The sequence below is a fragment of the Hyperoodon ampullatus genome, assembly GCF_949752795.1.
Source record: "Hyperoodon ampullatus genome assembly, chromosome: 2".
Taxonomy (NCBI): Eukaryota; Metazoa; Chordata; class Mammalia; order Artiodactyla; family Ziphiidae; genus Hyperoodon; species Hyperoodon ampullatus.
Genome location: NC_136915.1, coordinates 68526036 through 68542058, shown reverse-complemented (window position 1 = coordinate 68542058; position 16023 = coordinate 68526036). Strand labels below are relative to the sequence as shown.

The following is a 16023-nucleotide window of genomic DNA, read 5'->3' as shown; positions in this document are numbered from 1 at the left end:
AAAAAAATTCTCCCTTGTATTTACTGTAGTGATGATGCATAATTCAGCTTTTTCTTGCTCTCCTATCTTTTTTTTTTTTTTTTTTTTTGCAGTATGCGGGCCTCTCACTGTTGTGGCCTCTCCCGTTGCGGAGCACAGGCTCCGGACGCGCAGGCTCAGCGGCCATGGCTCACGGGCCCAGCCGCTCTGCGGCATGTGGGATCCTCCCGGACCGGGGCATGAACCCGTGTTCCCTTCATTGGCAGGCAGATTCTTAACCACTGCGCCACCAGGGAAGCCCTTTGCTCTCCTATCTTTAAAGACAATTTAGCAACATATGAACTCCAGTCCATACTCCCTTCTCTGAAGGATGGTGACAGTCTGAATCAGTACAACCAATGGAATGATTTGCTAGCTCTTTGTTTTGTATTTTGCTTCCTGGCATCTATGCTAGCTACATAGTGGTGACTGGAACTTGATTCTGATACAGAAGCCACATGCTACCTTACCCAGCAAAAGCCATATTTGTTTTTGTCTTTGTTTGGTGGGAAGGGGCCAGGAAGACTTCGTGAAGAGTCCATATTGCTCTTTCAGGATCCATCCAGAGGAAGAATCTCTTAGTTATAGCTGGTTCTTAAAAATGGCCAAGCCTTATAGTTTTACTTAAAACCTCTGCTCTTATCATTATGACTCCAAAATGGTTATTAGTAGAAGACAGGTTAATACTGTTATTTCTGACACCGTGTCTTTATTTACCACAGCTGAGCTTGGGGAATGTGGGGACAATAACTTAATCTTAGCTCTCATCATCTTGCTTTCCCATTCATTCATTCATTCATTCATTCTAAAGACTTATATTGAACACCTACTAAGTGCCAGGTTTCTCACTGCTTAACATTCTCTTCCATTCTCAACAATAGATGTTGGAATGAGGGACAGTCTGGGGCTTGCCTCCCCCAAGACCAAGCTGAGGACTTCCAAGAAAAACATAACTGTGCTCTGCATGCTGCTCTGCCCATGTCAGCTTCCCACGTGTTTACTCCAGGAGTTAGTCCAAGCAGGGAAATATATAATTGGACCAAATATGTTCCTTCCCCCTTTAAAGTAAGGTCATTGGGCAAGTGTGTGGTGTGAACATGGTGATCAGCTTTCTGGTAGAAGACGTTCCTCGAGGTGTGGTAGGACCATCAGGAGTGCCCCAGAAAATATGGGAAGAAAATATCAGCTGGGTCACAGGAACCTGTCACGTTAAAGCAAAATAGCCGCATTCGCTTACGAGGAAAGAGTCCTTCATTGCCTTGACCATCTGATGGTTTAAATATATTTCATTTACAGCTAAAAAGGGACTTCCCTGGAGATGCAGTGGATAAGAATCCATCTACCAATGTAGGAAACATGGGTTCGATCCCTGGTCCGGGAAGATCCCACGTGCGGTGGAGCAACTAAGCCCATGCGCCACAACTACTGAGCCCATGAGCCACAAATACTGAAACCCGCACGCCTAGATCCTGTGCTCTGCAACAAGAGAAGCCACCGCAGTGAGAAGTCCACGCACTACAATGAAGAGTAGCCCCTGCTCGCTGCAACTAGAGAAAGCCTGCGTGCAGCAACGAGGACCCAACGCAGCCAAAAATAATAAATAAACAAATGAACATGTTTTTACAGCTAAAAAGGTGCTCTGAGACTCTCGGTCCTAGAGCTTGGAGCAAAATGAGAGGGAAATACTTTGGGAATGTTACATATAGGAAGGCCAAAGTCCAAAACAGTCACTGCCCCCTTAATCACTGGCTTGTTATTCTGCTTCGTTCCTCAAGGCTAAATATGGTCTCCCACAGTAAAAACTTGTTGTGTTGTTGTAAACAACTTCAGGAATGTGTCCACAAGAGGAAATGGCAGCCAATAGGCAGGCTTAAGCCAAAGGTCTAAGAGATACTTTCTCACCTCAACTCACCCTGATCCTAGCCAACCACATCTATTCTAGGTAAAACCCCATTTAACAATCAATCCCTTAGGGAGTGTTTAATTTGAATGAACGACATCAGAAGCAGATACAGGAATTTAACCAATCTCTAAATATCTGTCATGGCTGCTGATGGGTTCCAATTAACTTCTGATTCCATCTTCATCCCCCTTTTATCAAGATATTCTCTTTCTTATTGGTTGTCTCCCCTAACTCAATATACAGTAGTTATACTGATGGCTAATGCTTGTTGAGTATTTACTAAGAGCACTGTGACACATGTTAACTCATTTCATTCTCACGTCAACCCTATGACCTTGGTACTATCGTTGCTTCCACATCACAGATGAGGAAACTGAGGAAGAGTGAGTGTAAGGATGTTGCCCAAGGTCACACAGCTAGGACATGGGAAAGCTGGGATTTGAACTCAAGTAGTTCATACTCTTAACTAGACTCTGTACTGTCTCTCTATTTATACAAATGTGCTTGACTCTCTTATATTTAAGAAATATTTCACTCTGGAGCTTCCTTTCCTTTAGATACTGCCCTAGGTCTTTTCTTTCTCTTAGAATTGAGTACATCTTCATTCCCTTACCTCTTAATCACCCCAAACCCACTGGCTTTACTTTCTTGTTCTCCACTGGAATTGCTCTTACCAAAGTTACCAATAGCTCTTTGGTTGCTAAATCCAACAGACAATTTTCATTACATTTTATTTAAACTTTCCTGGATGAAAACTCTCTCCTCCCTTGCCTTCTATGACACTATTTGCTCTTGTTTTCTGCTTTCCTCTCTTTCCTCCTTTGGCTCTGGCATGGGTGTTTCCAAGCCTTCAGATCTCAGCTTTCCTCTAGCCTCCCTCTACCCAAGCTCACTGGGTGATCCCTCCCACATACATGTCATCACCTATGATTGATATCCTGGTGAATTCTACATCTCTTCCTATAGCCAGAACTTGTATTCTGGGTACCAGATCTCAAAAACCTCTTGTTTAATGGACATTACCTCTGGATGTCCCATAAGCATCTCAGTCTTGAAATGTTTAGAACTGAACTCTTTATGGCTCCCCAAAACCCACTTCTACCCCACATTCCTTATCACCTTGAATGGCACCTCTGTCTACCCAGTGGTCTAAACCAGCCACTTGAGTCATGCTAATTCTTCTAATTCACCTGTACACACAATGGATCTTTAAATCCTGTTGATTCTATGTCCTACAATCTCTTGGATCTGTTTCCTCTTTTCCCTTTCAACTGCCTCTTTGTTCCTCACCTGTATGACCTTCCAGATGGCCTGTGGACTGACCTCCCCACCGTAGCCTTGGCTCCCATTCCCTGCTGTCACGGTGCTCTTTCTGAAACCTGCATCGGATGACACGTGACTGAAGAAAAGCCCTGACGGCTCCTCATTGCTACAGGATTACGTTCATATTTCTTAGCCTGGTCACGATCCAGACCTTGTCTCGTCTCCAGCTCTGCCTCGCACTACTTCCCACCCCCTCACCTCTGGGGCTTCCTCTTGCACACTTGTCCCCTCTCTGTGTGTGGGCACACCCCAGTCATCTTCCCACTTGCACTTGGCCAATTCCTTTTCTTCCTCAGGACTCAGCTCTGACTCTCCCCTCTCCACCCTCACGTCCCCACTTCATCTTTCTCTCCATCACCTATGCTTCTGCCATTGCATGTACCAGCTGTACCATTTCTTTGTCCCCTCCCTACAACGTGAGCTCCTTGAGATTAGGGAGCCTTGTCTTTTATCTTTGTACACTGAAGTCTATCTCTTTGCTGACATATAGGAGAAACTCAAAAAATGTACCAAATGAATTAATGAAAGTAACCCAAAAGAATATATACCCAGTGGAAGAATTTAATATAGCAGTAAGGGAACAGATTTATCATTCGGGGAGTTAAGCAGCTCCCTTAAAGTCTATGTATCCTTTAGCTTAGGCCATTTTTTCCTCCACCTCCATACTCAGCCATCGTTTGAGATCAATATGGAGTCAGGGTACTCCATCCAACCCACAAGAACACCCCAGAAGCACCGAGCTTCCTCAGATCCAACCAGCACCACATCCTCAGACATTTGCTAGTTGCAGCCCTTGGCCTTCTGAAATAGTTTTGGTAAAGCTCACAAAAAGATGCCCACAATATGTCTTAGTAAAAGATGCAATGTATCAATATATTCTGAAATCAGTGTGCTTTGGGAGGGGTTCAGTAATGCTTCAGATATGAGGTCAAATTGTTTCCTTTTTTGAAGTTAATGTGGAATTGCACATAACTGGGAGAGACATAGCTGGGGCACTCAGAGGTCTTTTTCATTGATACCCATTTGATGTCTTATTATTTTGTCATTGTTTTCAGACATCAATAGCTAGATATACAGGAACAAATTAAAATAGAAAATTGAGGTACTTATTCAAAGAATTATGGCAAACCCTTCCCTCATCTACCATATTCTCACAACCACACCTAGATTTTGGCCTCCTCACTATATATTTACATACCCTTCGATAGCATGAGCTTTGAAGTCTGAGAAATTTGGTCTGAGTCTTAACTCTGTCACTTACTGACTGTGCAACCTTAGGAAATTTACTTAACCTTTCTGGACCTCCATTTCTTCATCTGTAAAATGGGGAAGTATATGAGTACAGATGACTGGTCTGATGATAAAATAAGATAATATGTATAAAGATGGCACAGTATATGGAACAAAATAAGTCCCCAGTATATGCCAGTTTTAATCTTTTTATGTGGTAAATAAAATAAACATTTTTGAGGTAGAGGATGGGAACTTTGGCTTATTCAGTTGTCTTCACACTTCATTTCCTTGCGGCCATGTCTCTGTTGTACATGCTTCCAATTAAGAAAACAGTTCGCAACATGTCAACTCATTGGCTATTCAAACTTGGGGTGAATAGAGGACAAACATTATTTTGCCATTTAAAAGAAATTCAGAGAGGCTAGGAGGTGAGTGACCAAGATGGCAGAGTAGAAGGACCGTAAGCTCACCTCCTGTCATGAGCACACCAAAATCACAATCTGCAGAACGACCATTGTTGAAAAAGACTGAAACCTACTAGAAAAGATCCTCTACAGCTAAAGACATAAAGATGGAACCACAACAAGATAGGTAGGAGGGACAGACTAGAGATATAATCAAATCCCATACTCGGGTGGGTGACCCACAAACTGGAGAATAATTATGTTATAGAGAGGCTAAGGGATTGGTCCAAGGGCACACAGAGCTGGGATACAAACATAAGGTTTTGGGTGTTCTCTCATCTCCAGTGCTGGGTCTTGGGTCTGTAGCATCTGCCAGTGTCCAGTGATCATTCTTCGTGGCTCTTGGAACAAGCAAAAGGGGCTTTCAGTGAGTCAAGCTTGGAGATGTGGCCTTGACTGAGTGAACAGGCTCAGTACCTAAAACTTCACCAGGTGACTCTGTTGGTGAATTAATGGCATTTCCAAAAAGAGCTCAACAAATGGGTAGGGAGACAATGAGTGTGAGGCTGTGAGGTCGCCTTCACTTTACCTGGTAAAACTTACTCACTTATGCTCTTTTCTTTTTAGCAATAATTTGCCCTTCTGGATGACTTAACTCAGCAACATTCTTTTCTTTGAGGAAATAATTTTAAAAACACGGAGAAAAAAATCCCTTCTGCCACGTCATGCAGTGTTCCAAGGATTGTTTAATGTCTTTTTGAACCTCACAGTTCTTTAAGCATAGTGAGCCCTTGATAAAGGTTTATTAATTTGGTCTGTATAAATGAAGAAAGGGTTTTGTTCTAGTCAAACATACTTAGAGCTTTTTGCAGTGAAAAGGTTTATGTAATTAAGTAGGTTCATAGTCAGCACACAATGCCTGCATTTCTCCAACGTTAGAAGATATCCCATTGTTTTGTAAATATATTTGAGATTGTCTTGGAAAGAGGCCCAGTGTGTCTCCTGTTACTTCCATCCTGAATGGCCTGGACTTTGAAAAACAGGTATTGGCCAGGGTGAGTGCCAAAGGGGCCCTTAGTAACTACACCCCTTCAGGGGAGAAAGAGCTGTGGCAATCACGTGGCTGTGTCTAGAGCAGGGATGATGTTTCACAGTTAGGGCAAGCCACAGGCTTTGGAGTCAGATGGAAACATTTCTCTATGTGAACTCAGTCTAGCTCATGAGCTGCCTGTTTTCTCTTCATGGTGGAAACTCAACCAAGTCTAGGCTGGGTTTTCTTAGCCTAATCCAATCATTTTTGATAACCCTGATAGTCCAGTTCTTTGTGTCCCCCTCCCCCTATTCTTATGTTAAATCCTAAAGTCTAATGTGATGGTATTAGGAGGTGGGGCCTTTGGGAGGTGCGTGGGTCACGAGGGTGGAGACCCCATGAATAAGATTAGTGTCCTTATAAAAGAGGCCCCAGAGAGCTCTCTAGCCCCTTCCACCATGTGAGGGCACAGTGAGAAGATGGCTGTATAGGAACCAGGAATGCGTTCTCACCAGTCACTGAATCTGTCGGTGCTTTGATCTTAGACTTCCTGTCTCTAGAACAGTGAGAAATAAATTTCTGTTTTTTAGTCTATGGTATTTTGTTAGCCCAAATGGACTTAGACAAGCTCGAAGTTCAGTTTCCAAGTCAGGGCTGTCTCCCATCTGGAGGGTTTTCTTCACCCTTCCTTCAGTCCTGGTCTTCCCGGTGCTGTTGGTTCCCCGGGGTGTGTCCCCTCCACCTTCCATTCAGCCCCTTTTCTGGAGTCTCCTCCTGGTTCTCCAGATGCATTTCTCTTTGCCAGTTCTGACTAGCACCCAGACTTTCCTTTCAGGCATCCCTTGCACCATGGGGTACAGAGAAACGTTCAGAACTTTTCCAGGCCCACAGGAGCCCAGAGAAACAGGGACTTTTGGTAGATGCACCCCTTTCCCCAACTGCTTCCTCACATTTGTGAGATTATTTGCTTTTTTAAAAAAATTAATTTATTAATTAATTTATTTATTTTTGGCTGCTTTGGGTCCTCGTTGCTGCACTCGGGCTTTCTCTAGTTGTGGCGAGCAGGGGCTACTGTTCATTGCGGTGCATGGGCTTCTCATTGTGGTGGGTTCTCTTGTTGCGGAGCATGGGCTCTAGGCGCATGTGCTCAGTAGTTGTGGCACACGGGCTCAGTAGCTGTGGCACACGGGTTTAGTTGCTCTGCAGCATGTGGGATCTTCCTGGACCAGGGATTGATCCTGTGTCCCCTGCATTGGCAGGCAGATTCTTAACCACTGTGCCAACAGGGAAGTCCTGGTTATTTGCTTTTGACAGGACAGGTGAAAACAAAGCACAAGGGACTTTTTCCCTACAAGATCTCCCAAACGCTAAGTCTGGGGTTTCATATAGTTGCCCAAAAACACACCCCCAAATCCAATTAACCCTAGGGTTCTCATAGTGTTGTCCACAAACTCCGGTCCCCTATTTTCATTACAATACTAAGAGGTTATTTGCTTTTCACTGATGGTGCAAAAGCAATGGCTGTAAACCTGCGGTGCCAATCAAAGCCAATTATTCTAGTATTCTTCACCACCATGAACTCACAGAAAACAAAGAAAGAAAGAAAGAAAGAAAGAAAGAAAGAAAGAAAAAGAAAACAATGCCATTGTTACTTAAGAATGCTCTTGATGAAGCAATGAAAAAGTTTAATTTTGACCTTAAGTACATATTATTGTAATATTTTGTGAGACAAAATGGGAAGATGTGTAAGGCACTTCAGCACAGCCAGGTACATTTAATAGTTTTCTCAAGAAAAGCACTGTGTGATCGTTTGAGTTGTTGAACTAGCTGTTTTTTAGTTGAACACCATTTTTACCTTCTGAAAGACTGAATAACAGATAAAACTATGTGTTTTCAGACTTGAGTGTCTGGCAAACATTTTCTTGAAAAGTAATAAAGTGAGCCTGTCACTTCAAGGAAAACAACTGGCAGCATCTTTGCTAATGATAAAATCCAAGCTTTCAAGCCCTGGATCCATCATTTACTAGTAAATTACTTAACTCTCTGATGTCTTACTTGAAAAATAGGATGGCGATAATACTCCATAGAGCAGATACATTAAGTAAGATAACATTATAAAGCATTTTGTACAGTGCCTGCTGTGTAAGTGTTCAATAAACATTGGCTTCTATCATAGCTACATCAAGTTAAAACAATCAAATTTCATTTTCATTTGTAATTTGACCAAATACATGGGTCAATTCCACCAAAAATGTTTAACCTGATCTCCAAGGAAATACTCTCTAAAAATTAGATTTATTCATAGTTCTTTAATAACAGAGCAACTATGAAATGGCAATAGACCTTAATAAAATAATGACAGACATTGAGATATTGGGTTTTAAGCAAAACTTCTCATTTCTTTAGTTTTCCTCCAGGATATAAATAGGACTAGTTGTGCGGTGGTGAAAAAATGCACAGAATAACACAAAATATTATACAAGTACCTCCCAAAGCTTACTACTTAAAAGCGGTGGATCAGCACCAATGCCAAGGTACACAAGGCCCTCTGTGTTCCTGCTACACTGAAAGCTACAGCCATTGAATGATGTCTTGATCATTATGTCATTAGTCTCACACTTCTCCTGTAAAGTCAGATGATTTTCCAAACTGAAGAACTTCTACCAAGGCTTTGGATAGGAATTAATGGGAATTCAGGTTATGTTACATTTGGGGGATAGGCAGGCCATGAAAAGCAGAGAAGGGAAAAAGAAGCCAAAATAGATTGTATAATAGCAAGATAATGATCAAGAGATTTAAAAAAAAGAAAAAAGGAAAGAAATGTCCCAGAAAAGGTTGTGAAAAACTTTAGGAGCCTGTTAATGGGATGTCACGAGGCCCTTTAAGATATTTTTGCATTTTCCAAATAATTTTCTGTTTTCGGCAACGATTGAGTCCCAGTCTTGTACATCAGCACAGTTCTTTGTTTTTTTTTAAAATTTATCAATTAATTAATTCTTGGCTGCGTTGGGTCTTCATTGCTGTGTGCGGGCTTTCCCTAGTTGCGGAGAGCGGGGGCTACTCTTCGTTGTGGTGCGCGGGCTTCTCACTGCGGTGGCTTCTCTTGTTGTGGAGCACGGGCTCTAGGCACACAGGCTTCAGTAGTTGTGGCTCACAGGCTCAGTAGTTGTGGCTCGTGGGCTCTAGAGCACAGGCTCGGTAGTTGTGACGCACGAGCTTAGTTGCTCCGCGGCATGTGAGATCTTCCCGGACCAGGGCTCAAACCTGTGTCCCCTGCCTTGGCAAGCGGATTCTTAACCACTGCGCCAGCAGGGAAGTCCCCAGCACAGTTCTTATATCTTGTTTTTGAACAACCATAGAACCCTTTTCAATCCTTTGATCACCAGGCCCTATCCTGTGAGATCTCTTATCTGTTCTTTGGAAGGCATTTCTCTATAAATAGCTACTGAGCTGCCTTCTTCATGAACATAGAGGCAATAATTTTCACAACAACATTCAAAGGGCCAACTAGGTCCATCCTTGTCACTTTTCCCTTTGATCCACACGGTACACTTTCTCTGAACATTTTTCAACTCAGAGGGCAGTCAGTGCAATTATTTGTCCCCACTTAAAACTATTTTGCAAATGAGCAGGAAATAGCAGCAGCTTGGGATGGGGAGGATTTGTGTGGCTTGTCCTCTGTGAGAAGGCAGCAGCCACGTGGCATAAGAAGCGTCTGGTTAGGTTCATAATTAACCTGAAAACCATCCTGCCAGAAGCAGCCTGTCAGTTCTGGTCCAGGAATTCCAATTGCTATTTCAGTTGTTACGGAAACTGACCACACTGCTTCCTAAAGAATTCATTATTCCAACAAATATTTGTTGTTCTAGTCATTCTGGGGCATCTAAATGAGTGATGCAGACACAGGGATGGAGAAGCACAGAGGAGGAAGGCTGGAGATCAGAGAAGACCGCACAGAGACCTAAGAATTAAACCTGGCCTTGGGGCATGATTAGTCAGGGGAGAAGACATTTCAGGTGAGAGGACTGGCAAAAGCAGAGGAAAGTTCAAGAGATAATAATGGTGCAGGTGAGGTTGGGGCTGAAGACTCCTGTGCGGGAAAAGGGGAAGACACATTGAGGCCAGTAGGGAGAGAACTTTGGAGGCCAGACTAAGGAGTTGGACCCTTCTGTGGGCAAAAGGGAACCAGGAGACTTTAAACCAGGATACTTTAGGAATATTAATATTATTATCTTAAGACTAACAGTGACAATGTCAACCTAGGTTCTGGCTAATACTACAACCCTACCTGTCTTGGTAGCTGTCAGAACAATAATTTGAAAAATGAAAAATTCAGCCATCTTCTCATATAGACAAAACCACACTTACTTTACTGAAATCAGCTGACTGTTGTTGATTAAAGCTCATCAAAACTGCTATGGGTGTGTTGACGACATCCCGAGTATTTTTATGAGCTTCAAATTGACCTGCAATAATACAGCCTCAGAATACCATCCTGCCATCTGTTGAGAAAGTACAGTTGATCCTTGAACAATGCGGGGCTTAGGGGTGCGAACCCTCCCTGCAATTGAAAATCCATGTATGACTTATAGCCAGCTCTCTGAATACTTGGTTCCTGCTGATACATGGTTCTGAATCCATGGATTTAACCAACCTGGACCGGGTAGTACTGTAGTATTTACTATTGAAAAAAATCAGCGTGTAAGTGGACCCGTGCAATTCAAACCCATGTTGTTCAAGGCGTAAGTATATTTAGAACTAAAGCCTTAATTTTCAAGCAGAATCCAGTAAATAGCCTAGAAGGAGAACCATCATTTTTCTTCTTATTGCTTTGTACATGGCCCAAGCAGTAAGCTGAAATCTTTCTTTTCTAGAATAGTGACTGACTAACAAGTTGAAGTACAGGAGAGTCTGGTTGATATATAAAAAAGAAAACCTTTATTCAGAGCAGCAGTTTTTAGTGTGGTCTGTGGACCCTGGAGGGTCTTAAGGTTTGTCTGGTGCCAGACTTTTTTTTTTCTTGGCCGCACTGCATGGCATGTGGGATCTTAGTTCCCCAACCAAGGATCAAACCTGCATCCCCTGCATCGGAAGCACGGTATCTCAACCACTGGATCACCAGGGAAGTCCTGATGCCAGATTTTATATTGTGCTATTTCACCTTCTGAAGGGCACAGGGCTTAGTAACAGGTGAGCTGAGATCTTTAGGCCTGGTTAGATAGAAGCAATATTTGAAAATACACTCAAAATTCAAGTATGGTGCCAAACAATGGGTAAATCTGAAATAATATTATTCTTAGAGACAATAACAACCACCACAAAACATGCTGTACTATTTTAAAAAGCTTTTTTTTGGACCACATTATTAAAAACACAGATTGCTATGTGATAATAAAGCCTCATTCTTTGGATTCCTGAACTTCAAGTTTAAAGAGTCTCCCCTTTTCCTAATTTGGCCTCTAAGATAAAAGCTGGACAGAAAGTATAATTTATTGTGTATACTCTAGATGCCAAGATAATTGATTAAAATTTGTGTGGAAAGGGGAATTTTCTTTGAAATTATGATGGTGAGTTTCTTTTCAGTAAGGAGTAGGCATAATGTATTTTTACTTTCTGAAAAGAATGTAAACTAAGTGCGGCAATAGTCCATCCAGTTCCCAAGGCTAAGGTCAACTAGAGACAAGCAGGTCAGAAACAGAACTCAGTTGAGCTCAAGAATTCTCACTGCTTAGACACGCTGTTCACTTTAGCTAGACTTCGTCTTCCTCTCACCTCCCACTAATCTCTTCAGTCATCCCTCTTTTCCTTTAGTTCCCTGCTTAAATGTCACTTTCACAGGGCCTTCCCTGATCACCCATTTTTACCCCGAACACTTCACCCTGCTTGTTCGCTGTTTCAGCTCTTTGTTTCCTTCCCACTGCTTTTCAAGGTTTGTGATAATAATTTGATTAGTTCTCCTTTTCCTCTAAGATGGAAACTCTCTGATCCCTGCTCACTGTACTGCCCAGCATGGGTCCAATATTCAGTAAGTAGTTGGTGGATGATTAAATGTGGGGGACCGTCTAGGGTGACAACCCACATAACTCAGTGGTGGGCTGAGGAGGGCCCGAAAATAGGGAACCACAGCCATAGACCCTGGTCTCCTCTCTGCCACCAGTTGTTTGAATGACCTGCCTCAAACCCCTTAAATTCTCTGTGACTCAGTTTCTTCATCTGAAAATGAGGGAGGTTTACTGAGAGATTTCCAAGGAAGAATCCTGACTTTAGGGTGCAAGATTCTAAGTATATCTGAGTATATTTCTAGGGTGCTGATAACCATTCTTTTTCCCACTCATTGAGGAGGCGTGGACCTTTTCATTATTTCTGAATATAAAAAGGTATTTTCTGAAAAATGTACAGTGTTAAGTGAGTGAATTAACTTTTCTATAGACTTGACTAGCTAGAGGGAAAAGCACTAAGTTTTGGGAGGTGATGTAACGATATTTTGTCCTATTCTATGTAATTTTACTGCTGTGCAACTAGTCCCATTTATTCCCAAGAGAAAAACTGGAAATCTGGTTCTCATACTAATAAACTCTGTGACCTTGGACAAGTTGCTTAACCTTCTGAGGCTCACTTTTCTTGTCTGTGTACTAGATATGTAATAGGGATGGACCACCAACCTATAAGATTGTGTAAGGATTAAAGGAGATAACTTGGAACATAATAGGTGCTCAGAAAATGCTGGTTAATCTGAAATGAATTTTATCCCACAATTTGTTTCCCAATGAGTTTCTTTGTACTAGGGCATAAAACAAACAAGATTGTTTTTGTTGTTAGCTGTATGAAATGCAGGGTATGGTTATTAAGGGATACTTGAATATGTGGTTACTGATGTACTTAGTTTAGGGAAGAGCAGGTCATTGTTCAAACAGAAAAGGTGTTAGATTTTAACAGACATAGGCATCCTTTTACCTGTGGGATTATAATGCATTTTATTATCATAGAGCTAAACTCAGGAGTTTGATATTCCTTAGAGTCCTGCTTTGTCTATGCTGAAAAGATACAAAGCCAAAGTAATATAAAACTGTATAAATGAAAGGAATGATCCGGAAGCCTCAGGGGTGTAATCTTGACTAAAAAAGGGCCAAGACTTCAAAACAGGTTGAGAAATGAGTAGTCTTTTTTCCTTACCACACTGTTATTATTAGCAATTACATTTGAAAATTTGAGGGCTGTTACTCACCAATCAGGAAGATAATTTTACACTTTCTCAAATCTTCCATGAAACCTTTAAAATAAGAATAATTTAAGTTATACAGAAAGAAAAACTGTATTGAAACCCTGGTTTTATACTATATAGTATATAGTATTATATAGTATATAGTATAGTATAATATATGCTATCACATTATATATTATAGTATACAGTATTATATATAATATATAGAGAGTAGATAGCATAGAGATAAAAGTCATGAAGGTGGTCAGTGAGAACTGAATCTTGGGAACCACTGCTTGAAGGTAAAGGAATGATTAGGGATTTTTGGCAAAGTGCAAAACTCTGCAGAGTTTGTGGAGCCCTAAAAGATTTCCAGTTGTCACGTGATGTAGTAGGTAATCACGAAGTGGTTCATTTATATACACAATGCTACATTTTTGCAGGAATCCATTATTAGTTGAGTGAAAAGCCCAACCCTACCAGAGAGAGATAGAGACAGAGAGTGACAGAGAGAGAGAGAGAGAAGAGAGAGAGAGGGAGGGAATAGGGCGTGAAGAATTGAGTTGGGGTAGAAGAAGAAGAAGACAAGGGGAAAAGAGCTGGAAACAGAGGAAAGAGGTGAATTTGGGGGTCTTTGGAACCATTTGGTTTTCACATGAAAGGATTTTTTGTTATTGTTCTCTGAAATCAAACAGGTGCTTCAGTCTCTTTACAGAGTAGCCCATGGTGACTGGAAAAATCGAGTATTATCTGGAGCTTTCTGTTAAAGGCAGATAGATTGATGCTTTTAACATGTGGAGCCAAATGGTCATCTCATGTTCTCCATACTTCTAGTTTACTTCTTTCTTCTAGTTTACTTTTATGAAGCTGAGCAACATTTAATGTATTTGCGATCTAGGAAAGTGGTTATTATTGTTAGTATTAGTATGGTTATCTTATTCCAGTTTAAAAAAATAGTTATTTTTTAAAAATTACTAGTTATTTTTAAAAATTAATGATGGTGCATTCATAAAATGATAGTACATTCATACAATGTGGTCATTACAAATTAAGTTTATAGAGAGTTTTTAATGACATGGGAACATGCTTATGTTATGATAGGTACAAAATATTGGAGATAATGTTTGTATATACACATGTATTCTCAACTAGGTAGAAATAGGTATATAGACAATACACTGCAATAAAATAAACCAGAATGTTACCCATGATTATTTAGAGGTCATAAGGTCTTAGATGGCTCTTATTTTCTACCTTAAAAAAATTTCCACACGAATGTATGTTAATTTTATAACCAGGAAGAAAGGAAACTTTATTCAGCAATCAATCAATCCCCATCCATTTGGGGCTGAGTTGATTATTTGCACTTGGCTCATGATTATGTGCCTTTTCCTCATGAATCACCATTATGTCATTTGGTGACTGCAATTTTTACGTACTGCTCTTGCCATTATCATCAAATGGCACTTTATCTACTACCTCATGCTCCTGGAGCAGCAGGATTAGAGCTGGGGTTATTTAGAAAGCCAATTCACTTACTTGTATATGCTCCCAGTCAATGTAAATATATTTCCACAGACCATAATTATAACAACAGTTATTTCAGAGTGGAAATGATAGAAGGTATTTTTTTCTAGGGCAATCATGAAACATCTTTTTTTGAACAAACTCAAATTCACATAATTTTATCTATTTTCAGTTCCATGTGTAGCTAATTATGGTTGGATTTTTTAGTTTTGGCAAGACTTTTAACATGACAAAATTATGAAGCAGTATAATTTGGGTGTTTCTTAGGTTGCATCCCAATGGTACACTGCAGAGTAGTAACCACGATGCAGGAAAAAGACTTTTGTGTTCCAATAAAATTTGAAGAATGGTGAATTAAAGATAGCCAGCTCTCTTTCCTACAGGACGTGTGGAAGTCTTGCTGTGCTCTTATACATTTGAATCTTCCAAAGGGGATTGGGTATTTTAACCGAGCATCCTCTGTTCATTGAGCGTCTTGGGACTCATGTTCTCTGGGCAGTAAGGAAATGCACCTCTTAGTAAGGTGTCCCTTTGATTCTTTACATGGATCAAGAAGAGAGAGAGCCAAAGAGTCCCAATCTTAATCATGTTCCCTGGCTAAGGGAAGAGTACAAGCTGTTGGTAGATTATTATCTCTTAGTGGTGTTTAATAAAAAAAACATGCTCAGAGCTACTAAAATGACAACTTTGGTCTGATCAGTAAAGAAAGCTCACCTCCTATGGAGTCTTCTTCAAACACATTTAACTGGTCATCACCCTGTTTATAAAAAATCAAAATATTAGATAATACTAACAGACATTGTACTAAACTTCTTGCCAACATTAACATACTTAACCTTCCAAAACGATTCTGTGAAGGAGGTACCATTATTACCGAGCTTTTACAGATGAAAACCATACTGAGTTCAAGAAGTTAGTTGCCCAAGGCCACATAGTAGTGAGGGACAAAGCCCAGATTTAAACCTGGGCTGTCTGTCCCCAGAGTTCATGCTCTTTGTAATAGGTGCAGTATCCTGCCTTTTTCCTTGGTGTATAACTCTCTGTGGTCAGAAAAGCTGATGTAAAGAAGACAAAACTGATAGAAGTACTTGAAGCTCACTGATAGGAGGAGTACAGCTATTTTACAGACAACTCCATGATTTACAGCTGGACTTGGCAAACTTTCTGGAAAGGGCCAGATAGTAAACCTTTTCAGCATTGTGAGCCATATGGTCTCACTACTTAACCAACAGCCTCAGTTTGCCAATCCCTGAATGAAAGCATGAAATAAGGGAGGTTGGAATGACCAGCTTTGATTGATGCTTGCCTTTTAAATTTCCATTTTATTTTTTAATCAAACAGCTCCTCCCTTTTCCTTACAGAAAAACCCATGATGGTTGGGGAA

The 16023-nt window shown here is 40.9% G+C and overlaps 1 protein-coding gene across 6 annotated transcripts in view; it reads right to left on the bottom strand.

Annotated features, from left to right (window-relative positions):
• Positions 1 to 16023, bottom strand: part of AK5 (adenylate kinase 5) — a gene marked incomplete at both ends in the record, with an annotated part of 246350 nt that overhangs the window by 47123 nt on the left and 183204 nt on the right. For 5 of the 6 annotated variants that reach the window (XM_079727384.1, XM_079727385.1, XM_079727388.1 and 2 more), the window contains 2 exons: positions 13137 to 13181; positions 15354 to 15396. The exons of the other annotated variant lie outside the window; for it this stretch is intronic. In XM_079727384.1, the coding sequence (XP_079583510.1) occupies positions 13137 to 13181; positions 15354 to 15396 (88 nt within the window). The remainder of the gene's footprint in view (positions 1 to 13136; positions 13182 to 15353; positions 15397 to 16023) is intronic. 6 annotated transcript variants of the gene reach the window in all.